At 32.8% G+C, this 25,309-nt stretch overlaps 12 protein-coding genes across 12 annotated transcripts; 2 read left to right on the plus strand and 10 right to left on the minus strand.

Moving 5' to 3' along the window:
* Positions 1-10: 10 nt before the first annotated feature.
* Positions 11-1,211, plus strand: PPL_09615 (class I SAM-dependent methyltransferase; the record flags this gene model as incomplete). The annotated part of the gene is made up of 2 exons (XM_020580408.1): positions 11-240; positions 329-1,211. The coding sequence occupies 2 exons, from the start codon at positions 11-13 to the stop codon at positions 1,209-1,211; spliced, it is 1,113 nt and encodes a 370-aa protein (XP_020428995.1).
* An 82-nt stretch (positions 1,212-1,293) lies between these two features.
* On the minus strand, positions 1,294-2,985 carry PPL_09616 (kelch repeat-containing protein; the record flags this gene model as incomplete). The annotated part of the gene is made up of 1 exon (XM_020580409.1): positions 1,294-2,985. One exon carries the CDS (start codon positions 2,983-2,985, stop codon positions 1,294-1,296), a length of 1,692 nt encoding a protein of 563 aa, XP_020428996.1.
* Positions 2,986-3,189: 204 nt separating this feature from the next.
* Positions 3,190-4,128, minus strand: PPL_09617 (colossin C; the record flags this gene model as incomplete). The annotated part of the gene is made up of 1 exon (XM_020580410.1): positions 3,190-4,128. The coding sequence occupies one exon, from the start codon at positions 4,126-4,128 to the stop codon at positions 3,190-3,192; it is 939 nt and encodes a 312-aa protein (XP_020428997.1).
* A 132-nt stretch (positions 4,129-4,260) lies between these two features.
* PPL_09618 (uncharacterized protein) lies at positions 4,261-6,024 on the minus strand (the record flags this gene model as incomplete). The annotated part of the gene is made up of 1 exon (XM_020580411.1): positions 4,261-6,024. One exon carries the CDS (start codon positions 6,022-6,024, stop codon positions 4,261-4,263), a length of 1,764 nt encoding a protein of 587 aa, XP_020428998.1.
* Positions 6,025-6,212: 188 nt separating this feature from the next.
* PPL_09619 (uncharacterized protein) lies at positions 6,213-9,163 on the minus strand (the record flags this gene model as incomplete). The annotated part of the gene is made up of 6 exons (XM_020580412.1): positions 6,213-6,223; positions 6,693-6,728; positions 7,609-7,928; positions 8,025-8,179; positions 8,455-8,720; positions 8,824-9,163. 6 exons carry the CDS (start codon positions 9,161-9,163, stop codon positions 6,213-6,215), a joined length of 1,128 nt encoding a protein of 375 aa, XP_020428999.1.
* A 351-nt stretch (positions 9,164-9,514) lies between these two features.
* Positions 9,515-13,967, minus strand: PPL_09620 (uncharacterized protein; the record flags this gene model as incomplete). Its single annotated transcript, XM_020580413.1, has 4 exons — positions 9,515-11,157; positions 11,303-13,055; positions 13,118-13,475; positions 13,591-13,967. 4 exons carry the CDS (start codon positions 13,965-13,967, stop codon positions 9,515-9,517), a joined length of 4,131 nt encoding a protein of 1,376 aa, XP_020429000.1.
* A 1,195-nt stretch (positions 13,968-15,162) lies between these two features.
* Positions 15,163-16,588, minus strand: PPL_09621 (uncharacterized protein; the record flags this gene model as incomplete). Its single annotated transcript, XM_020580414.1, has 4 exons — positions 15,163-15,241; positions 15,371-15,391; positions 16,043-16,341; positions 16,430-16,588. 4 exons carry the CDS (start codon positions 16,586-16,588, stop codon positions 15,163-15,165), a joined length of 558 nt encoding a protein of 185 aa, XP_020429001.1.
* A 59-nt stretch (positions 16,589-16,647) lies between these two features.
* On the minus strand, positions 16,648-18,134 carry trmt11 (tRNA guanosine-2'-O-methyltransferase 11; the record flags this gene model as incomplete). The annotated part of the gene is made up of 4 exons (XM_020580415.1): positions 16,648-16,786; positions 16,853-17,637; positions 17,719-17,877; positions 17,985-18,134. 4 exons carry the CDS (start codon positions 18,132-18,134, stop codon positions 16,648-16,650), a joined length of 1,233 nt encoding a protein of 410 aa, XP_020429002.1.
* A 193-nt stretch (positions 18,135-18,327) lies between these two features.
* On the minus strand, positions 18,328-20,584 carry acadsb (acyl-CoA dehydrogenase; the record flags this gene model as incomplete). Its single annotated transcript, XM_020580416.1, has 4 exons — positions 18,328-18,404; positions 18,522-19,599; positions 19,683-19,777; positions 20,059-20,584. The coding sequence occupies 4 exons, from the start codon at positions 20,582-20,584 to the stop codon at positions 18,328-18,330; spliced, it is 1,776 nt and encodes a 591-aa protein (XP_020429003.1).
* A 158-nt stretch (positions 20,585-20,742) lies between these two features.
* On the minus strand, positions 20,743-21,360 carry PPL_09624 (uncharacterized protein; the record flags this gene model as incomplete). Its single annotated transcript, XM_020580417.1, has 2 exons — positions 20,743-20,775; positions 20,902-21,360. 2 exons carry the CDS (start codon positions 21,358-21,360, stop codon positions 20,743-20,745), a joined length of 492 nt encoding a protein of 163 aa, XP_020429004.1.
* Positions 21,361-21,891: 531 nt separating this feature from the next.
* On the plus strand, positions 21,892-22,212 carry PPL_09625 (uncharacterized protein; the record flags this gene model as incomplete). Its single annotated transcript, XM_020580418.1, has 1 exon — positions 21,892-22,212. One exon carries the CDS (start codon positions 21,892-21,894, stop codon positions 22,210-22,212), a length of 321 nt encoding a protein of 106 aa, XP_020429005.1.
* A 432-nt stretch (positions 22,213-22,644) lies between these two features.
* PPL_09626 (purple acid phosphatase family protein) lies at positions 22,645-24,060 on the minus strand (the record flags this gene model as incomplete). The annotated part of the gene is made up of 3 exons (XM_020580419.1): positions 22,645-22,997; positions 23,076-23,484; positions 23,548-24,060. 3 exons carry the CDS (start codon positions 24,058-24,060, stop codon positions 22,645-22,647), a joined length of 1,275 nt encoding a protein of 424 aa, XP_020429006.1.
* Between the last annotated feature and the right edge of the window lie 1,249 nt (positions 24,061-25,309).

A 25,309-nucleotide genomic window follows, 5' to 3' on the forward strand; every position in this document is an offset into this window, starting at 1 on the left:
AAAAAAAAAAATGATTGGTATAAATAATATAAATCTTAGTTCAGTTGGAAAGACATCGTTGGTTGTCTCAATGTTTAGAACATTGATTTCCAACAAACATGTTAAAAACATTTTATTAAAGGTTGAAGATGGAGCAGAACCTAATAGTTCGAATCTAGAGCAAATTCAATCGTATTTACCTTTTTATACTTTAAATCCATATATTTCCGATATACCAAATGAAATTACTATATTTGATCCGTATGTATAGAATTAGTTTTTGAATTAAAGAAATATTTGATTAATTAATAGAAAAAATTATTAGTTATGCTTATTTTTTTTCAACAAGTAAAGAGTGTCAAGCAATTTTGTGGGAGTCACTAGATTTAGTTTATTTTTTGGCACCAGATTTATTTAAATCTAAAAATTTTGTTAATTTACTTCAAAAGCATTGGTCAGAGTATGATCGTAGTAAAACTAATGTTGATGAAGTTCGACAGTATATCAAGAATTGTCCTCCTCTGAAAGCATGGTCATTGGTTGCAATCGAGAACATATCGGCAAGAATAGCTCTTAGAACCATGTTGATTGATGACCTGATCCAGAGTTCGATTGTCGGTCAATTCAAACAAGTTGTAATTCTAGGTTCTGGTTTGGATAGTAGACTGCTTCGAATGCCACTTGGACCAGATGTGGTTGGATATGAAGTCGACTTACCCGAGATTATAGAGTTAAAAAAGAAACTACTACCTTTAATAACCAAAGAATGTCCTCCAACTTCCAAATCTACAAATCATTATATAGGAGCAGATCTTAAAGGTGACAGTTGGATTGAGCTGTTAAAATCAGCTGGATCTTCAGATTTCGACTCGACAAAGCCAACTCTTTGGATAATGGAAGGACTTCTTATGTATCTATCTGAGGATGAAACGAACAATCTCATATCAAATTGTAGCCATCTATCATCTAGTGGTTCAACAATGGTCATTCAGATCATTGGTCATGTTGACGGCGAAAAAGATCCACAATTTAGGAAACTAGTAAAAACTCTTCTTCATGAGGATGTCAGATTTGATTTCAAGAAAGCAGCTGGTTCATATTTAAAAGACAATTCTTTCATCTCGAATGTTCAAGTCTACAATGACAATGATATATTTTTCAAGTATACTGGCTTGAACGATCCGAAGTTGGATGATGGATGGTCACAGTTTGCAATTGGTTATAAACCATGAATAAAATTATAATAATAATACTTTTAAATATGCTACTTTAAAAATCCGTTTAAATAACTTTTATTTTAATAATAGTTGATTTTTAAAATCTAACCGATACAGATGGTGTCCAGTTTCTGCCCAATTTATCATATTGAAGGAATGGTTCCCAATTATTAGATTCTATTGAATATCTGTAGTTACCAAAGTCGACACCACCAAATGAATAGATAAAACTAGAAGTTGATGATTCTTGATGATACATCAAAAAAACTCCTACACTTTTGGTAGTAATGGGTTCAAGATTGATTGATTGTCTGCTTTCAACATTGTATTTGGTAAGTCTGTTTATTGAATATATGAAGAAATTTCCATTGTTATCATGACATGCTGTGTAAGGTACAATGTTAATTTGATGATCTATTATGGTTCCATTTGCCAAATCCAATTGGAAGAGCTTTTTTTGTGTGTATGATACTGAATATAATGAACCTTTATAGATCATTGTAGATACCTGCTGTTTATATCCATCTGGTATTAGTTGATATCTTTCAAATTTCATTGTTTTGATATTGAATCGATCAATTCTATTAGTATAATCCACCAAATAGATATGATCAAGACCGTCATAACAAACTGATGTATGAAGACCACAGTTGATTACTTCGATATCACCAATATGTGCAATAGATTTCGATTTTACTGAGAATTTCAGCCATTTGTTACTACTACCACCGAATATATAGATATATTCGCCAATAGAAACAATAGATTGGTATGTATTATTGAAATTAAAATCGATATTTAATTCTTGAACTGATTTGTCTGTTGTGTTGATCAGTGTTGCTCCTTTTGCTAGATGTGTTGAAAATATGTATGATGATTTATTCGTGTTGTTATCTTTTATCAAAGATGATGGTGTTGATGAGTCTAGCTTTAAAAGTTTGATTGATTGTTCAATCATCGAATTCAATTTATTGAAATCAAATGGTTTGATTGATAACTCGTATGAGCATGCAGGTGTTGTTAAATTGTTATTATTATTTGTTGTTTTGTTGAATTTATTGTTGTATTTATGAATGATATCCAATAATAATGTAGATGAATCATTGTCATTCTGTTTAAGGAGTTCATCAGTATTTAGTGCGTGATGATCATTGAACAATGTTTGATTATTATCTTTGATGAATGATGCTAATGATGAACTCGATAATACTGATTTCATAATAGTTGTTGATGAATACTGAGATGTTTTATCTTCAATGATTGACATACTATCATCATTATTATCACAATTATTATCATTATTATTATTATGAAACATATTATTTATATTTATAATATTTATTAAGTGCTTCAAATGATCTATATTTTTATCTATTTGGTTTATGATTGTATCTTTATCGTTGATGATTGATTTCTTAAGTTTGTGCTCTTCTTTTATTAGATATTGATGTAATTGTTCAAAGTGTTGTGATATCTCATTCTCTGTTGCTGATAATGATCGATATCTTGTTGTCGATGATTTTAACGATTCCCATATCGACGTAATTGTTTTCGAGAATATTGAGTCTTGATTTTTATCATTAATATCATTATTACTACTATTATCTTCTTTTACATTATTAACTAATATATTCTTTAATGAATGCTTAATTTGATCTATATGTTCACATTGAGAGTAATGATCTGATTGCTGCTTCCAATGTTCAAGAATGCATAACGAACACATAAGATCATTGCATTGATGGCAAATGCACTCTAATATTTTTTTATGTTTTGTGCAATTTGTCATTTATTTATATATAAATAATGATTTGTTTATTATTGATCTATTAAATAATTCTCAAAGATCTATTGCAACAGTATTTTATTTTTGTTTGGATTCGAAAAAATGTTGCAATAAGTTTTTTCTTGTTTTGACTTTATTTAATATTAATACCAGATGTTAAAATGAAAGAAGTGATTAAGTCCTTAATATTTGATGTGTTTAGTGATTTTAGTTAATTTTTTGCACCCCCCAACCATATGTTGTAAATCCATTTTTGGGACAGTTGTCAGGATTGTAAATTCCGAAATGACAGTGTAGGAATGAATATCCACAATATAATGATGCTTGGAAATTTGATACGATATTTCCACCTACAACGACACCATCACTGTCAATTCCTTCATATCTTGGATCGTTGAGAATTGGCGAGACATTGAATTTGCCAAACTTGTCTTGAGTTTCTTTGATGTTGATAGAACAAGAGTATTGTTTTCCTGGAAGCACTGAGAAACAATATCTTCCATCTTTGTCTGAGTATAAATAGGAGATTGGGCAGGTTGGATTATCTTGAGAGAACAGATAGATTTTAATATTTGGGATTCCTGGTTCATTACAATCCTGAATTCCATTTCCATTGATGTCATTCCAGACTCTTCCACAATCAAATACTTCAAGAGATGGTGGGAATATCGATGTAATAGATCCAAGACCATTCGATTTGCTGAATGTTCCTGGTGAAGCAGTTGCATTGTAAATAGAGTAGGCACGAATAGTTTTACCAGTTGTGGTATCAAACCATCTCACTGAACCTTCATACCAGAAACTATTGTCCATTCCGGTTGCGACCACTTGATTTGGACCACCTCTTGTCAAACCATATGCAACATTGTAATCGTGTCCACCAGCACCTTGATTCACTTGGAAATAGTAACCTCCACCGATACCCATTGAATTTCCAGCATTGGATTTGGCATTGGGAAGTGCACCAGTCTTTCCTCCACACTTTCCGTTACTTTCAAGTTGGAAAGTTCCAGATGGAGTTTGACAGGCAACCAGCATGTCTGGTGAGGACATCCAAACAGTGATATCATTGGATCTATCTTTGAATCCCATGATTAATCGACCGGCATCGTCAAAGTAGAGTGCTGCAATTTGAGGTTGAGCCATGGTGTAGTCACCACCCCATTTGTGCCATTGTGATTGTGGACACTGGTCATATCTTCTACAACCTCTGTTGTAATTCAATGGGAATTCCAAGACATTTGTCCATGAATTTGATAGCTCATTGAATCTAACTACTTATCCAGTCAACGATGAACCAGATTCACCAGTGCAAACACCAGCAACATAGAGTTGACCTTGGTAAATTTCCAGTGCAAATATTCTCCAGTCGGATGCATAAGTACATCCAGGATTTGGAACACTTTTCTTTAGAACATTCGAGGTGGTAGGTGTTACAGTGATAGGGATCTGAACAACTTCGTTTGTATACAAATTGGTAACATAAAGATATCTATTGGTACTTTTAAGATCACCAAGTGATACTTTACAGGTGGAACGTCCTGCTTCTTGTCCTTCTTTCAAGGCGTCATTGAAATAGTGTGTTGTAGATCCCGGGTTAATTCCAAACTTTGTGAGATCAATAAAAGTAGATACTTGAAATCCTTTGGTAATCTTGTAGATGGCAGCCATTCCAGATGGTCCGAAATCACTACTTCCTTTGTAGAAAGCAGATACATAAGTATCTTCGGTTTCAGGTCGATAGGTAATTCCAAAACATGAACCAACTTGATTGTGATATGCCAGCTTTTGAGCATATTTCATTCCATCTCCTTTGAAGGCGTATCCAGTTGCATTGGCTGAGAATCTGACAACTGCTGGATCATTCTGATAGGTTCCAGCTCTACTTCCTTTGACGAAACATGTTGTGGCGAAAGCAGATGGATTATTGGAATTTTGATTACCTTGATTTAAGATTTTTTGAGAAACACCGACTTGAATATTATCACTTCCATTAATAAAGTTAAAAGGATCTGGTCCTGTTGAGATAATATTCTGACCAACGAATTCAATACGATACTTGATGGTTGATACCAATCCATTGCAACTCCATCTTCCATCGGATCCAGTTGTGGTAGTCCAAACAAGATATCCATAGATTGGTGAATAAATATTGACTTTGATTCCGTCAGCTGGCTTATCAGTGGCATCGAAATAACCATCGAAATCGAGATCGATATAAATCATTCCAGAACAAGTGGAAGTTCCAATCGGTGTCAATCCATAGTTTCCAAGATAGTTGATTGTTGGTGACTTGACTTGATCATTGGAGGTGGATGCAACAGAATCTTTGTTGGCAATGGCGAAAGGACCGATGGTACCTGGATTATAAACTCCATTGATTCCACTGATGATCTTAATTGTATAGAATCCTTCACGAATGTTTTCAAAAACAAATCGACCATTTGCATCTGTTGTGGAGTAGGGCACTGGATTTCCATTGGCATCAGTCAAAGTATTACCATTTCGATCTAAAAGTGCAATGGTGAGACCTGCATACCAATTCTCGTTGGAATCTTTCAATCCATTACCAGAGGAATCGATAAACATGTTTCCAACAACAGCGATTCCTTTGTATGCGGGTGGTGGTGTTGGCATTGGACCGAGATCAACATTGATCTTCAAACAAAGTGTACTGATACCGGCAGCAATTCCTTTTTTGTATAACATTGGTACTTGAAAAGCAGTGAGATTTTCAATGACAGTTGTTCCTCTGTATCCTTCGTTGGGATTGGCATCTCTGACACACACCTTTCCTTGTGGACAAGTCAATGAGATATCATAAGATCCAAAGAGATAATCTGCAGGATTGGTGAGATTGAATCGATAGAGAGTTCTCTCCATCAAACCATCCCAGAAGAAAGCACCATTTGATTGAGTGTACTGATTTTGTAAAATCGTTCCTTGGTAGTCAACAGCGTTATCCAAAGGCACGATATAGACACCACCAACTCCATACTCTCCATTGTTCACACTATTTACGTTGGTGTCATTGAAACACATTCCTCTCAGAACAAGAACCCTTCCTTGATACTGCTGGCATCTTACAACCGACAAGAAAAGTAATACCAAAAATATTAACTTCATCTGATTTTAATAATAATTTCAGATAATATATTAGTTTCAAATAAAAATTATCTTTTTAATTTTATTATTTACTTACCTTACTTGTTAATTATTGATGAATTAAATCAATCTTTTACTATTGAAATATAATATATAAACATAATAATCCAAGCATATCAGAATAAAGTTCTGATACAAACCAGTGGTGTCACTTTTAATTTATCTATATAATATTGATATCATTATATATACTATGAACATTGAATTAAGTGTGAATGTATTGTTGCAGTTTGTAAATTATTGGTAAGTGTGAGTTTTTTCATGTTCTCACGCATAAGAAACAATCATGATTTATTACTGCATAATGAAGATGATTGCAGATTTATAAATATTATCAAATGAATTATTTCACCACCTTTTTATCTCATCCAATTTCGTAAAACTACGATTATGAATTAATTAATATGGATGGTACTATGATTCTTCTTTAGTTGTTACTTTACTATATGAGTTGATGTTATTAGCACTTACTTCTTTCATTGTAGTGTGTGTGACTATTATTGAATAGGTTTTGGTTTGATAGTTTGTTTATATCATGATTTTACATATCGTTAATGTCGAGTACTCAGATGGTGAAGAAACTATAGCAATAGACATCACCAACACAAAAAAATCTAGTCTCTTTGATCACTCTTTAAAATATCCACAATACAAACAACCAATGTGAGGGTACTGATGTTTTCTTTCTATTATTAACTATAGTAGTAGTAGTAGTATGTTGTATTTTGTGTTAATATAAATATCACTTTTGCTATCTTAATAGTAATGATTGGCATGATATTTATTTATTTATTTTTTTGTACAATAATATATTTTTTTAAATAAATAGTAATTAGAAAGCATCGAAAGCTGCAAAAGCACTCTGTTATTTTTTTAAAACAAAAAAAATAAAGTTAATAAATGGTTGTAGATCAGTTAAAAAAGGTGTAGTAGCATTAATAACAAACCTCTATTGTATCTTTTCTAATTGCAGTCATAAAGAGATTCAGTTGAATCTTTTCAGCAATTCCAAAAAGTAAAATTGGCATCAGACTCAAAAGGTAAATTCATAAATGATTTCAGTATCTTTTGATAATTCAATCCTCCATTTGCACTGTCAATTTGAAATCATATCGCAATATTTGAATTAGATTCAGATTATTTTTGAGTAGAATATAGTATCTTAACTAAATACATACGTTGATTGAATAAAAGAATGTGCCAGCGATGCCTTTCTCATTAGTAATCGCATATAATATACAAGGTAGAGCTCTCTATAGCATATGGGAAGATTGAACACCTCTGTGAGCATTTGTTTGATGAACGACGATGGTTGTATGAATGGTGATAGTATTTTAGTATCTTTTACACTAGATGATGTGATGAGTTGAAAAGATAAAGTTATAGTTATTTGGTTAGTTAAATATAGTTGATTAATCTATAATTCTTCGATACATTACTTTTTCTGATAAATATAAATGCTTATGAGGAAATCCTCACGAAAGCTGGTGTATTGATGCAAGATATCGGTGTGATACACCTCTTTCTTGTCGATATCAATGACAGTTGTAGGTCTGAGTGAGAAAGGCAGTTTCTCTTCGATCTGCTTCTGATTGACATTCAATAGACCCTGTATCATTAGATCGGGTATCATTTCATGAGAGTTTACCTGTCTCGACGAGATATAACGTTCATTCGGTGTCAAAAACATATAGAGTGTATCCAACCATTTCAGTATCTCGTTGTGCTTACTTCCAACAACAACGGTTGATCCCGATGTAATAATATGTGATGATATAGCTCTGTTATATTAATAATAAAGAATAGAATCATTTGAACTTAATTAATTTTACAAACTACAATTTAAAAACAAATAAATAACAAACAAATCAACATACCTAATAAGAAAATCTAGATCTTGAGGTGAAGGAATAGTACTTTCCATAAAGAACGTCTGTGATATCTCTACGTGTGGATAACCAGCACTGAAAACATTCTCAAAGTTTGTACAAACATTGATTAACTCTGAAGTGAACGATGCTAAATCATATTCCTTGAAAGTAGTAGTAGTAGTTGTAGTAGTAGATAACAACAATCATCAGATTAATATTGATTGATTATAATGATTATAATGATTATAATGATTATACATACATTCTTACTGTAGTTTCTTAGAATGAAAGATGCCAATATAGATAGTCTGTCAGAGACAAAGTCATGACAGTGTTGGTAGATGCTCAGCTTTGTGAGATCCAGATAGATCGAGAGCGACAGCTTTGTCAGTTTATCGTGGTATTTCGCGTTGAAGATGATCGATGGTATCATTACATTCTGCTCTGGATAGATGTTGAATCTCATCTCTTCCGATTCCATCGATATGTCATATCCACACAGCGTTTGTCTAGCGATGAAAGTCAGGAAATCCGGTGCAAGATTCATCGAATTCTCATTGCCAGTCGACCAAAACTGCTCGATACCAGGTCCTGCAGTGTCATGCCAAATCGATAGTTGCGCACCACAAACCACCTGAGGTGGATGACCATCCATCAAATTCAATTTTATAGGTGCTGTATTCTGTTTTGACAATGGGAATTCTATATATATATATAATATATATAAGTTAACTCGATTGTTATGGCATGATTATGCTCTTTTTTTTTTTTAATATATATTTTTATACATTACTCTTGCCTTTACCAGGAGGGATTGGATGTGTTGGTTTGGGTGTCTGTTTCAATTCATCGTAGACACGCTTGAAGATGTTAGGATTCTTGAGGAATTCATTTGGGTTGTTGTTGGTATGAGTGATCGGTTGTAATTGAAAGTATTGTTGTTGAAGTTGTTGCTGTTGCAGTTGTTGTTGATGATGATTATCACGTCCCGATGCAGATCCGAAACTAGTTGTAAGTGTACCACCGCTATTATGATTGTTATGATGTGTATTACTATTGCCACTACTCTGAAGATTACCATGATTATAGTTCATACTGCCACCGTTCTGCGATGAACCACTTCCACCCAAACTATTATCATTCATCATTGTGTATTCTATTAGATCTATTTTTCACATTAACTCTCTTTCTTTACTTTTAAAAAAAAAAAGAGTGAGAGTTAGCTTCTATATTAATATACTATTAATTTCTAATCTAAAAGATGAGTGTTTGGTGTGTGTGTGTGTGTTGTGTGTTGTTATGAATCAATAATAATAAAATAAATAAACTTAAAAAAACAAAATAAAACTAAAACAAAACAAAAATAAAAAATGAATAATGAATGAATGAATGAATGAATGGGTTACAAATTATTAGGCAAGAATGAAAATAAATTTATCAAATTTCAATTAATTTCAAGATATTTATTAATTTTTTTTGTTTTGGCTTATCTTAGCTTATCTTCTTGCCTTTTTGGTTAAGTAAACAAATGCAAGGATAAAGAGAATGGATGATGCCCAATAAGCAGCGAGAATACCAAAGTTTCTCCAACGATTTTCGTAATGCCAGTCCAAAGTTTCATAGTATTCTTCACCGTTTTTGTAGATGCAATATCCACATTCGGTTTGATTGTTATTGATTGCTACTACGTAACCTGGTGCATTCTGGGTGAATTGCTCGGTGTATTGCTCACAGGTTTGTCCGTCTGGTGATGTGAATCTAATGAGATCCTCTGGTTTACAGATGACTTCCACTGGCTTTAAGATGGTAGTGACAATACCTTCCAATAGGTATTTTGCTGGGTTGAGATTGTACATAAAACGGAAGAACGACGGTAGCAATGAATATGGAATTTGCACACCACAGAACAAGAAGATGTAGAATAAAAGAATTGGCAGTGCTGCAATGGAGATTGCAATGTCAAAACAAGCTGCTCCCAATGCCTGACTGAACGAGACAATGTAGAGTCCAAACATCGAGTGAATCAGCCAGAAGTAGAATCCGGTGATCGCATCGAATTGGAGACCGGCAGTCCAGTAGGATGCAAAGAAGAAAAGCGTTGTTGAGATGATGACATACGGCATTTCAACGGCGACGATCGCCAATGAGAAACTGTGCCATGAGTAATATTTGCTGGCGTAATCACGCTTGAAGAAACTCTTTTGAATAAAGAATTGCGGTAATACCAAGTAAATCAACAATACGCCGAGAACCATACCTTCCCACAAGAAGAATATTCTCTGGTTCATATCGGACGATGAGTTTTCCAATTGATAAAAGGTGAATCCAATAATCAGACCGGAAACCAACGATTGTGCAAACGATCCAATCGTATATTGTGGATCTCTCCACCAGATTAAATTGAAACGTTTGTAGACTTCAATGAATTGTGTGAGGAATCCAGTGGCGAATTCTCTGGGTGGCTTGGAATTGTTTGGATCTTCGTCGACATGACTAATATACTTGACGAGTTCCTCTCTGGTTTTCAAGAGTTGAAGTTCCAATTTCACTTGGTTGTACTCGGTGGAACTCTTCCAGATTGCACTCCAATCGAAATCGGTCTTTCCATGTACACCGGCACCAATAACATCGAGAATATATTCAGCTGGGTTTTCAGTTGAATCATATGCACGTCCACCATTCTTTGTGAAATAATTGACAAGAGTTTGAGAGTTTTCACCGATATCACCGAAATAAACGGTTTTTCCACCTTTGGCCAACAAGAGAATACGGTCGAAATGCTCGAATAATACTGGCGATGGTTGATGAATTGTACAGACCAATGGCATTCCAGCATCGGCAAGCTTACGAATGAATTTAATGATGTTGTATGACGATTGTGCATCGAGACCAGAAGTTGGCTCGTCCAAGAAAAGAATATGTGGTTTGGCAACTAGCTCCAATCCAATGGTGAGACGCTTTCTCTCCTCGACAGAGATACCAACTCCATTTTCCAAACTTCCAACCAGTGCATCACCCAAATGCTTCATTTCCATCATTTCAAGAACACGCTCGACATATTCGTATTTCTCTGAGAGTGGTACCTCTGGCTCTTGTCTGAGCTTTGCTGAGAATTGCAATGCCTCACGAACAGTCAAGCCTGGATTATGAACATCCATTTGCTCGACATATCCAGTGATACGCTCAAAGTCAATGGCGAGTGGTTTACCATTTAAGGGCAGAGTCACCTTTGACTATTCCAATGGTTTTACGCTTGGCCAAAACGTCCAACAGGGTTGTCTTACCGGCACCTGATGATCCCATTAAAGCAGTCATTTGTCCAGGTTTAATCCAACCGAGAACATCATCGAGTAACAACTTTTCACCGGCACCTGGAATGGGGACTGTATAATTGATATTCTCCCAAGTGAAGATTCCACCTTGAATCTTGAGATTGTCTTTCATGTTGGTGGTAGCTTGTTCAACGATTTTATTTTGATTACGCTCCTCTTCGACATCGTTCAACTTTGGTGCTTTTCCTTTTTTGTAGACTTTCTGAGTGTATCCACCGGCAGTCCAATCAAAGAATTCAACAGCGAAAACATTCAACAAGATATAGAACAACCAGAGAAGATAGACAACTACGACATAGAGTGCTCTTTGTTCAACTTTGAAATCGAACGAGTCGAGAATATAAGATTCACCATTGACACTCAAATGACCTTCAACAGCACCTGGAACTGGACAAATACGATGTGCAGAGTCAGTGTAGCTTAGACCGGAAGGAATTGCTGATTGTTCGCATGAGAAATCGATTGATTTGAATTCATTTGTCATTAGAGCACGGAATGCATAGGACAATGGTGAGACGTGGTAAAACCATTTGAACCATGGATGCATTTTAGTAACTGCTTGGGTATAACCAAAATAATTTACCATGAAGATGAAAACGAAATTCATTACATTCTGACCGGCAAACAAAGTTGGAGTGAAATTTCCAAAGGCACGGTACAACGAACCACAAGCCAGAGTGACACCGACCAGAGTAAATGCGAAAATAAAGAACTTTCCAGCATTGTAATCAAGACCATACATAAAATAGGCAATGATTGCATGAAGAAAAGATTGAGCGAAAGCGAATGGAATGTCAACGAGCACCTGGGAAATAAGGAATGCCGACGGTCTGTAGAGAGCATAGGATTTGTGTTTCTGAAGGATACGACGACCATTGAATGTCGCATGAAGATTACCACTGGTCAAAATACACATGAATATGATTGAGGAGAAAATGGCACCTCCTCTTGTGAAAAGTCCATCGGTTGTTCTGTCCATCTGGAAATAGACACCACCGAGAATAAATGAATTAATGAAAACAGTGAGGAAAAGCGATACGATAGTGAATTTATCACCGTAACTCAATTGCATCTGACGTTTGGTGAGTGCAATACATTGAGTTATGAAACTGGCACTGTATGGAGAACGCTTACCTGCGGTCTTACTCTTTTCATTACGAATCTGCTGGATAAAGTCAGAGGATGGCTGCTCCTTCTCAACGGTTGCTTCGTAGATCTGTTGCGATTCCATCTGTTGTTTGAAGAGAAAAGAGTTTTTCCAGGCGGTTTCTAAGTCTCCCGATGTCTCTGGAACACGACCTTCGAAACCGGGACGAACAATTCGCTCCTGTGGATTGGAGATTCCAGTGAGGAAATCAGCGATCGATTTTCTTGGTTCACAATCGAATCCGAGATCCAAGAAATATTGTTTGGCAAGTCCGATTGGACCAAAATATATACAACGACCTTTGTCCAAAACCATTACCTTATCGAAAAGATTGTAAATCGAGTCAGATGCCTGATAGAATGAAGCGATGGTTGTCTTGTGAAGAGTATCAGACATGATACGCAATGATTTGGCATAGTCCAATGCAGATGCAGCGTCCAATCCACGAGTTGAACTATCCCAACAGGTAATACTTGAACCTGAAACCATTGCTTCGGCAATAGTCATTCTCTTTCTTTCACCACCAGATAAACCTCTAACAAATTCATTTCCAACAACCTGACAATGAATAAAATTAGTCAAATTTGTCAACTTTTTAAAATTTAATAGTATTTACTTACTGTATTTCTTTGATTTACTAAACCATACATTCCAACTAAAAGATCATATATTTTCGATCTGAAATTTGCCTTTGTTTCTTCTGGTAGACGTTGGCTTGGTGTTTTAAGTTTCAATGTGAAATCGAGTGTCTCGAAAACTGTGAGTGTCGGGAAATGGATATCTTCTTCCGGTGTATAGATGGCTTCACCTCTATATCTTCCAAATTCATCGGCTGGAATATTTCCATATTTAAGTTCACCTGATACGTCGATATATGATTCGGTTTGATTGGATATCACTCTCAGTAGAGTAGAACAACCAGACCCTGGACGACCCAAAACCAATAACATTTTTCCATCTTCAATAAAACCATTTACACTATTTAAAATATTAAATGTATTTATTTCTCTATTTTTAAAACTAATATAATTATTTTTGTTAGATTGATTTGATATAGCTAATTTAGTTAAATTATTAATAATTTTACACATACAAATTAAATGGATTTAAGGCAGATAATAAAAATTTGAATGGTGTGAAATTGTCGGCTATAACAGAACTATCGGCACCCTGGCCAACTACAGTTAGATTCTTGAATGAAACTCCCATTTTCTTTGGTTTTCCACCGATTTCCAAGTTCATTCTCTGAGAGTTTTCAAAGTATTTACGGAGTTTGAAGTCATCTTCATTCTCTTTATATTTTTCACCAAGTTCAATATCTACTTCACCACCAAAATCAGTTACAATCTCTCTAAATAACTTTGATCGGCTAAGTTCTCTGACTTGATTTTCCAACTCTTGAAACAATTTATTTCCATCTTCAACAGATGGTGATTCATCGATCGCGATATTAATATCTTGATTAGACATTATTATATATATATGTATTAAAAAAATAAAAATAAATAAAAAATTAATTATATTTTAATAAAAAATATATGTGGAGAGAGATTTAAAACTTATAGATATCTTTAAATATTATATTATTTATATACAGATTCTAATAATTATTATATATATTATTAAAATTATTATTATTATTAATATTAAAGTAAAATATATTTGTAGAATTATATTTACAAATGTATTGATGATTTTATCAATTGATCCATTTTATATTTATAGTTAAATTGCGAAAAGCAATGCAAATCTGAAGATTGGTCAATCGAATGAGCGAGGTTACATATTTACAAGAAATAAGTGATCGCTTTAACTAGAATGGTAATGATTCATCGTTCATTGGTGGTTTGCGGGGTAATTCGTTGCTTCTTATCTAAAGGTTTCGTTAAAGAGCGATAATCAAAGCTTCATGAAGGATATGAATAGAAATAAAGTAGTTTTTTTTAATTAAATTTTTGATGACGATCATCATAAAAACAATTTTTGTTCTATTTTTTTTTTTGAAAACAAAAACCTTCCATTTTTTTTTCGTTCTAGAAGTTAGCAAAAAGACATTTTGCTCATCGAGTTTCAATGTCTTCTTTTATTTAGTTTTATCATCATCCAACTATTGTTTCTTTTTCTAAGTTTAGTTTTCTTTCTACAATTATTTTTTTTAATTTATTTTTAATTGTATTTTTTTGTTTAATCTTTTTTTTTTTTTTCATCAAACAACAATTAACTCTCAAACTAGGTTTATAATCAATTTCATCATTCTCTTTAAGTTAACTCTATATAAATAGATATAGATTTTATCTTTCACTTTAAATTTTTCTCAAGATACATAACTACAACTCTGATAACCATGATGATTAACAAAAAACTTTGTGAGTGATGTCACCTTTTCAGTCACTTTCCAATAGGTTTATTCAAAAAAATAAAATTAAAAATAAACCATTTGGTGTCATTTCAAAAAATAAAATTAAAAATAAACCTCTCCCCATTGGAAAGTGATGTGGTGTCATTTCAAAAAATAAAAAATATAAAGATCCCTGCACTTTAGATCATCTATTAACTTTTTCTTTACACAGCTTTGCTTGAAAACAAAAACAAAAATAAAATAAAAAACTAAGTTTGGGAATTTGCAATGTTTTTTAAATAAACTTCCCCAATAAAAGGTGAATTTTTAATAAATTGCATCACCATACCTCTTTGATCTAGAATTTACTTTTCCCTCACTTGAAGATCGATCTTGACTGGACCACCTAAGCAAGTTTTTATTTTCGTTTTTCCCAATTTTTTTTCCTTTTTTGATAGGTTATATTGGGTGAACACTGTGAACTTAATATCATCTTTGATCAATCAAACACAGATTAAAAGAAAATTTTATTTACTTTTCAAAAGTGGCCCTTAAACTTCGTTTAAAAAAATTGTCTCATTTTTTTGATTTTATTTACTTGGACAAATTTAAAATGGAATAATCAATCAATAATATACTTTGAAAAAAAACTCTATTTAAACGATCGGATCTTCCTTGGTTGGGTTCATAATAGTTTTATTCCTCTTTTTGAATAAACTATCTATCTTTAGATAATCATATTCGAATGTATGTATAATAAATAATTATTTGATTTCTAAAATAAAATAAAAAGAAACTAATAACAAAAAAAATTCTTATATTTTAATTTAATTTATTTAAAAAGAAATAAATAAATTTCTTTATGTTAGGTTAAAAGATAGTAATTCTTTTAACAATTTTAATATTCTTCTTTTTTTAAACAAAATCTAAGATTCACTTTTAATCCATTCGGATTAAATATGTTCAACAGAATATTAAAATTGTTAATCCTATTATAGTCAACTAGTTAACCTTTGTTTTATTAAGTTTCAAAAGGATCGATACTAAAAAACGTTATCACAGTCCGGAATACTTTAATAAAACATCTATAGAAAATATAGAAATAAACTTTAACAACAATTTTATTTTATAATTGTTAAATCATAAACTCCAATGATATATTTCAATAATTAGTAATTTATTTTATTTTTTGTTATATAGTTTCTACAGATTTAAATTTGTAGTTGTTGTTGTTGTTGGTGTCTCATTATTATCATTATTATCATTATTATTATTATTACTATCATTATTTTCGTTATTGTTATTTAGATTATTTTTATGATGATTATTTTTGTTTTGTCCATTTGCAATATTATTCTTTCTTTCTAGTTTAAGCAGTTCAAATGCTTCCTTCTTTCTCTCTTTCTTTAGTTGCTTCTTTGATTTCTCTTTCTCGCCAGTTGCCTTGTGATATACCTTGGTTCTTAGATCACCATGTTGTGGTTCGATTTGACCCAAATCCCATTTCTAAAAAAAAATTAAAAAAAAAAAAAAACAATGATATTAGAAATAAGTTATATATATTTGTTAAAAAAGTGTTGCTAATAATAAATACAGTAAGCTTTGATTTATCATGATCGATTGGGTTGAACTCTAGTGTTTTCTCCATAGTGATCAATCTTCTACCCCATCTCATTGTCAAGGTTTGTAAACAGTTTGAAATTAATGTTAAACAAGGATGCTTTGGTAAATCAGTTTCCTTAAAACTATTCATTCATATTCGTTAGTAATGTTATTCTATATCGTAATTATCTAAACACAATATATCAATATTTATACATACTCTGGTGTTGTTGGTAACCAATAAACTAAACGACCACCAATAACCAACTTCTTTGCTGCCAACTCTAATAAATCAGCCATTACATCCGGTACCTTATATTCGGTTGTTTGTGCCATATGTGACCATTTACTATAAATAATTGATTGGTTGTTAATAAATATGATTAAAAAATAATGTATAATAAGTTAAACATACAATCCTTCTGGTGGTGCTTTGTGTCTTCTGTTTTTATTGTATCCAACTCTTTTGGCACCAGCTCTTATTCCGTAGGGTGGATCGGTAATGATACAATCGAAAATAGGTCCGTCTCTCCATGGTGCACTTGAATTATCACAGATTACGACACCCACGAGATTGTCAAGCAGACCCAGTTGTTCAAAGTTGGTTTCCAAATTACAGGTCTGAGTCTTACGCATCGCTGCAACATCGATATCGCAACCAACGGTCTGTGCACCAAAGTATGAGCTAATCAACACGAACGATCCAGTTCCAACGAATGGATCCAACATGAACGAACCCGGACGAACATGTCCCATGTTGGCACTGATGATCGATAACTCTGGATCCATCGATGTAGTTCCAAGATACTTTCTATCCTGCAAATTGAACTGTGAAATCGATTCACGATTACCCTTTGCCACTAAAATACCTAAATACATATTCTGTGGTCCCTTCTCTACTTGATTGTCTGTTGTTGTAGTTGTTGTTGTTGTCATTTCATTTTCTTTTTCCTTTTCCTTTTCTTTTTCTTGTGCTCTTTCAGCCATGAGTTCTGGTGTGTCTCTTGACAATCCGTAGTCTTCAGTTAGTCGCCATACAACGTGCTCATTGACACCGTTGGGATTCATTGACACCTTTCCAGACGACCACAAAGGACTTGGTTTCAAACGATGCATTCTTTCTAGTTGATCTTCCTTGGAGAATCTTCTTCCAAATGAATCGAATTCAATCTTCCAAATTTTATCTTTGTGGAATGTTGACTACAGATTATGTGTATATATATTTGTTAGAGAATGTTGTAATAAAAGTAAAAGCTATAGATATCTATAACAGATACATACAATGAATTCAGGGTCATAGTTATTAGCAAGTTGATCGAGTAAACCTTGATAGGTGTTGGACTCTGCCCAGACTCTGTAGAATCCACGAACCAAGACAGTTCTTGAACATATCTTTTTGACGTCTTCATCCGACTCTAAATCCATATATAAAAATGGTGACTGTATAATAGACGATGATGGGAATTAGCATTTCAATTGATTAGCTTAACTCTGATATGATCATTAACTACTACTAGTAAAAGAGTAAACTAAAATATTTTACTTACAGAGATCTCCAAAACATCGGATTCAATGATTGGCAATAACGATTCATCTATACCCCATATTTTAATATTAAACATTGAGGCAACTGCGAGCAGTTCTCTATATCTAAAAGTAGGATATTGTTGTACGAAAATACAAAGATATCTAACCATTTCTTTATTATTATCTTATCTTTTTAATAAATAATAAAAATAAAATATAAATAAAGAAAACAAAAAAACGATTGAATTGAGACGATCGTTTTTTTTTTTTGTTGTTTTGCATTTTGGGAAATAATGGTATTAATAATGTTGTTATTTTTTTGAGAAAGTTTGCATCTTTGATTATTTATTCTTTATTTTCTTTTTATTTATATTTAGCCATAATTGATTTAGCAATCACTTGAAGTTGAATATTTGTTGTTCCTTCATAGATTTGTCCAACTAAAAATAATAAAATTAATTTGATAGTGTTTTGTTGTTGGTTAGTTAGTTAGTTAGTTAAGATGATATTCTTGTTAAATTTTGATTTATCGAAAACATTGTAGTTTAGTTAGTTACCTTTGCAATCACGGAAATATTTTTCAGCGTCAAACTCTTTGGTGATACCGACTCCACCGAGCATTGTGATGCATGCAGATGATACTTTTTCGGCGATTCTCGAACAGTAGAGCTTTGCCATCGATGCCTCTGTGACGAATGGCTTACCGGCTTCTTGGAGACGTGCTGCGTTGTATGTCAGTAGCTTACCGGCCTCGATGTCAACGGCAAGATCGGCGTAGGTGAATTGCATTCCTTGGAACTCGGCAATTGGCTTTCCGAATTGCTTGCGTTGCATCAAGTAGGGAAGAGTCGACTCGAATGCACCCTCGGCCAATCCGAGCATCTGCGCGGCAATACCGATACGACCTTCGTTCAATCCCTCGATAGCTATCTTGTAGCCCTTTCCGACCTGTCCCAACACGTTGGAAGCGGGCACCTTGACGTCGTTGAAGATCACCTCGCAGGTGGAACTCGAACGAATACCGAGTTTGTCCTCCTTCTTGCCAACCTCCAAACCCGGGGTGTTTCTGTCGACGAGGAATGCAGTGATTCCTCTGTAGCCGGCCGACGGATCGACATTGGCCATGACGATGAAGACGCCTGCCTCCTTGGCGTTGGTAATCCACGCCTTTCCACCGTTGATAACGTAGTAGTCACCTTGTTTGTCGGCACGTGTCTTCAAGGCGAATGCATCGGAACCCGAGCTGCTCTCGGACAAACAGAAACTACCGACCATTTCAGTGGCCAACTTTGGTAGATACTGTTGCTTTTGTGCGTCGTTTCCGTAACGCTTGATGCAGTTGTTGATCAGAGTGTTCTGAACGTCGACAATCACAGAGATACCTGGGTCGACTTTGGCCAACTCTTCGATGATGATGATCGACGACATGAAATTCAATCCGGTACCGTTGTATTCCTCTGGGATCTCGATACCCATCAAACCATTGGCAAAGCAATCCGCCAGCAATTCCTTGTCCAACTCACCCTTTTCATCCATCTTCTTAACCAACGGTCTAATTCTTTCATTTGAAAACTTTGCAACTGTATCTTTCAACATCAATTCATCCGCTGTCAATGTTGTAATTGGTGGTATTTTCTATTGTTATTATCATATTATTCATCGATTAGCGCTCTCTCTCTCTCTTATGATAATTGTACATTCATTCATTTACTAATTACCTCAAAAGATGAAGATGAAAAATTTAATCTATTTAAACATCTCTGACTACTACTACTATTGTTGCTATTTTTAATTAATTGTGTAAAGTTTTTAGCTAATTTTAATTTATTCATATTTGGTTATTAAATAAATAATAAGAGTAATAAAAAAATATTAATTTTTGTAACTATTCTGATCATACACACACACATAGCAAAAACTAATTTTGATTTTATTTTTTTTTGAAATTTCCTGTGGTTTTTTGGGTGTTAACACAACCCGATGATATCGGAATACATAATACGTATGTGATATATTTATTTTATTTATTTGTTTTGTTCTAAACTTATTATTATTTCTATTAAAGTATTATTAAACAAGTTAGCAATGACACACCTGTTAAAATACATTGGTAGTTATTAATGTGATTCCATTTCTTTAATAATGATTCTAGTACTTTTTGTGTTGTTGACGTAGCATGGATATCGATGTTATTGTTGTTAGAGTTTGATGTTTCTTCTTTTTCACCACCACTTCTTTCACTATTGGTCATTATTATTACTATCATTAAATGATTCAATTGTTTGTTGATATTTATAATTACTAGGAATGAAATGATAGATGCTGCTAAACTAAATATACCACTAACAATCCACTTGATATCACTTGTTGTATACCAGTTAATGAATAGCAATATACAATTGAGCATAGTAACATAGATTTCAATAGCACGGTACCTATTGTATTCTGACTTGGCAATATTTAAACAAGTGACAACTACATTATCATCTACCTTGTGACTCTCAAGCTTACTTTGCATCAGAGGTATAGAAAAGAATTGAAGATTAGAGAACAATGTAAAATGTATACCAGAACAAACTATACAACAGAGTTTTATGATGAATTCTACCAACCCATTCATATTTATATAAAACTTTAATATAACAAATAAACAAAAAGTTTAACTCTAACATTATTTTAATAAACATTGTTTAAATTAATATTTGTTTATAAGATTTATTAAGAGATAAAAATAGTACAAATTTAAAAAGTTAATAAATTTTTAATAAAATAATATATTTAACTTGAAGTTCTACCTCTTTTAAGGTTGATCTTTATTGAGTAATTTTACTATTGCTCTAGTTATAACTTTACAGTAGTTTTAATAAATATATATTACAATTATTTAGTTGTTGTTTTTTTTTATGTAAAAAATGTAAAAGAAATAAATCCTATTACACTGGATAAACATCTAATTTGATGAGCTGCTTTCCAATCGACTATACTTTCCCAAAGTTCCTCTTTTGCGTCGCTTGAAGGTTTATCTTTATTGCGTACTTCCTTTTCGTATAGTTTGTCAAATTTTAGATATATTCTTCTTTGTATATATGTTGAAACGATACTTTGAGACAATTGAATCAAACCAGAAACAATAAACATTCGGTACAAAGTGAAACAATATCCTATTATCCAAAAAACAAGGTTGATATATCCAACCACCAATAAGAAAGACTTGAAATTGCGACGTATTGAACGGTTGATCATCAAGACCTCAAGTACTGCGCTATCGCTATCACTCCTGATTAGCTTTGTCATCAAAGGAAATCGATCTAGCAACACATATCCAAATATAACTACATACAATGATGATGTTACAATACATATTGAATTGCATAGATATCCTAAATCAGTAATCATGATTATGACTAATCTATCTAACTCTAAAAATGAATAATATTAATTGAATGGATTGATTGATCGTTAAATTAAATTAAATTAAACACCCAGGGATCTTCATATAATTAATGATCAAAAAAAAAAAATCAAATTAATTTTAATTATATAACCACACACTCTTTAATTACAAATATAAATAAAAATAGATAATTGACAGTGTTTACCAAAATAGAATAGAATCCAATCCCATCATTAATGGTTTGTTTTAAAATAATAAAAAAATATCACACCAGATTGATTATAATTATCTGTTTTTGGTGAGTAATTGTTTAAGATAATTTAAACACCCCCTACCCCCCCTTTATTTTCTTGATGTTCATTCCAATATATAGTTGAAAGAATAAATGATAGATCATTTCGTTTATCAAATATATTTATATTGAAGATTCAACATTTATACAAAATATTCTTTGTAAAAAATCTATCTTTTTTTTTTTTTCTTTTCAATTTAAGAATCAACATATAACTATACAAATTAAATATATATAATAAATGGATAATAATTTTGATGAAATATTTAAAAAATTATCACAAATAGAAGTAGTTGTGGTTCCTCCAGTTTTTTTACCTATTGGAGTGGATAGTTTAGTATCACCATTGTACTCTCCTTATGGTCACATTTTCGAAAGATCAAAAATAGAAAGTTGGTTAGAAAAACACTCGATTTGTCCAATAACAAGAGAACCTCTTAGTTTAGAAATGTTGAAACCTGTTATCTTTGTATCAGAAGATGAAAATATATTGGAAAAAGAGAATGAATCTCCAAAACATGAATTAATTCAATCCAACCAAACTCAACCAAATCAAGCTTAATTTAATAAAACAATAAAATATGTATTTATTTATTTATTTATTTTTTTTGCATCAAGTTCAAAGACTTAAAAGTGAAAACTATTATTAAAGTTGATATATGTGGAGGAATATAATAACAAATAATTAAATTAGTTATTTAATATTAGTAATTGCATCTATAATCTATCTATGAGGAAAAACAAAATCATTGAATAAATTTAGAGAGTTAAATTTAGCGAGATTTTGTAAATAAATAAAATAGTGCAACTAGAATTATTTTTTAATATTATTATTAATATAAATAAAATAATGGAATAATAATTATAATTATTATTTATATCGATTCGAATGAGGTATAGGTGTTGGTGTTGGTGTTGGTTGGTTAGTTAGTTGGTTGATCGGTTTGGTGGAGTTTTATCCTATTAATGAAGATTGACAGGGCTTTCTGGGTGATTACCATTGTCCTCTACCAATTACAACTGAATCCAAGACAGTGTCGGTTTGGTCTTGAATGAATTGCCATTGCATGTGATCGGAATCCAAGAAGCTAACTTTGGCGTAACCAGTTTCGAGTAAACGAACACCAGATGAGTAGACTGGTTGTGGTTGGAAACCAGAGTTCAAACCTTCTTGACAACCACCAGTTCCAATTACAACATAGACGGTTGCTTGTGGATTGGCATTGCTACCATAGACTTGTGATTTGTAGACTGGTAACATTCTTTCGTATTCGTGTGAGTGACCTCCAATGAAGAAGTTAACATTGTATTTGTAGAACAAATCTTCGAGAGAAGCAATGAATTTCACTAAATTTAAAAAAAAAGAATTGATTAATAACCCAACAATGATTTAAATGGTATCAATATCTATATTCTTTAACTTACTTCTGTCCTTATCGTTACTCTTGCACCATCCAAAGGTTGAAGTGCAGTAGAGTGGACGATGAGCGAAAACAATCAACCAACCATCTGGGTTTGATTTACGGTAGGTTTGGAGTTCGTTGGTGAGCCAAGTAATTTGGTCTGATGATGGTGAATAGTCAGTCTCTGAGGAAATTCCAACAAAGTGAACACCATTGTAGTCGAATGAGTACCAGTCTCCATCGTCGGATCCCTTTGGCATCATGAAGGTGTTTTGGTAGTTTGAATTGTCACCATCGAAAATATCGTGGTTACCTGGGCAAGTCATGTATGGAATAGTGGCAGAGATTGGAGTGATCTCTTCCAAGAATTCATTCCAAACAGTTTGGTTACCATATTTACCTTCATCACCATCTTGGAGATCAGCATAAGCCTATGAAAAATTAATTACTATTAGAAAATGGAAAATTTAGAAAGTTTAAAAAAAACTACTTACAATATCACCAACATGCAAGACAAATTGGAATTGGTCCAAAGATCTAACGATGTTACGGACGGTTGAGTTGTCGACAACTGCACCCATATCACCATATGTTACGAAACTGAATGGAGTAACTTGTGAGTTGGTATTTGGGAAAGTTGAGGTGGTGAAGTTGTATAATTCACTCCATACACCGGTCTCCTTGTTACCGACTGCATAGTAGTAGGTTTGTTGCGAAGCCAATGGTGAAATGGTGGCGACGGAGGTGTATCCAGACCAGAGTTTCTCGTTGAATTCCACGGTGCTACCGGTGATGATGTTACCGGTGACGTCGGATGGGTTGAATCCCTTGTTGTCGAATTGGACACATGGTGAGGATGGTGAATCCAAAGTGAACCAGGTGACTTGCATCTCTCCTTCAGTGTCGGTAAGTGAGAGCTTAATCGAAAGTGGAGTAACATTCGATGCATTTACAATGGCTACAGCCAAAAGGACGGTAGCCATTATTTTCATGATTGAAGCTGACATATTGTTATTTTTATTGGGTCGGAAATAAATATATAAATATAAGGTCGGAAAGCGGGGTTTGTCTAGTTTTCGGAAACTTGAACTTGATCCTGAGTTTGACTTTTTAAAAGTAATAAATTTGTTGTTTAAAAAAATATAATTCTATTTATACTCTTAAACTTAAAACAAGCAATAGTATTATTACAAAAGAGGTAATGGTATGAAAATTGAAACTAAAGATAGATAAGAGTGAGTGAAAGAGCAGAACAAACAAACTGGAAAAACAATATATTTATAATTACTTAAAAAAATAAAATATGTGAAAAAGTAGTAATTATAATACACAAAGGTAATATATATGTTGTATTATTATAAAAATAACTTTGGCTCTGAGAGAGTGAGGGTTATTATATCTTTGATAACAATAGATATGTGTTTGTTGTGTGTGTGAGAGTGTTGTCAACAACAGTGGTAATACAATAATGAACTCTTTTGATATTGCTTTTATAATAAACTTCTTTTGGTCAATAAGATATAGCTATAAATGTTTTTGAATATTGAGCACACAACCTTGACACTACAAAAAAACAACAACAACAACAAGCAAAGCTAACCGATCACCAATGAAAACAGGTTTCTGTCTTACTTTTCAGTATCACTCAATTATGTTTTTTTTTTTTTTTTTGGAAATGTTTTGGGTTAAGTGTCTAAATCATATGTTTGTTGTTTTATTTTAAAAAAACTATGAAAAAGGGGTAACCTGCTTTAGTGGGGTATCACCAAAAAATAAAAATAAAACAAAAATCAAAACACATTTTTTTTTAAGAATCAAAAATAAGGATATTTATTTAGAAAAAAAAGAAATGAGAAAAAAATAAGGGCATGTTTTTTCATTTTTTTTCGTTTGTTTTTAGAAAGAATCTTGTTTTTGTGTGTGTGGTATCATTTCAAATCTCTAAACTCCGAACCCCCTCATTATATACTATGGGCTCGTGTAAAGATGTCGCAAAACTGTAACTCTAGAGTGTGCCCATGTGTGTATCACCAGGTTGTTTTAATTAAAAATCTTTTTTTTTTTTTTTTTTTTTTTTGCAATAGCGGTGTTGGTATCTGCCACTAATTACACCGAGCTTACAATGAAAACTAAACAAGATCATATCATTGACGTCAAAAAGTCGATTAATATTTAATAAAACACATGGGCACAGGCAAATATAGATAATTTGTCAATTCATATTAATATTCAAGTGGGTTGTCAAAAGCTCATCAA

This window comes from Heterostelium album, assembly GCF_000004825.1.
Source record: "Heterostelium album PN500 unplaced genomic scaffold PPL_scaffold11, whole genome shotgun sequence".
NCBI lineage: Eukaryota > Evosea > Eumycetozoa > Acytosteliales > Acytosteliaceae > Heterostelium > Heterostelium album.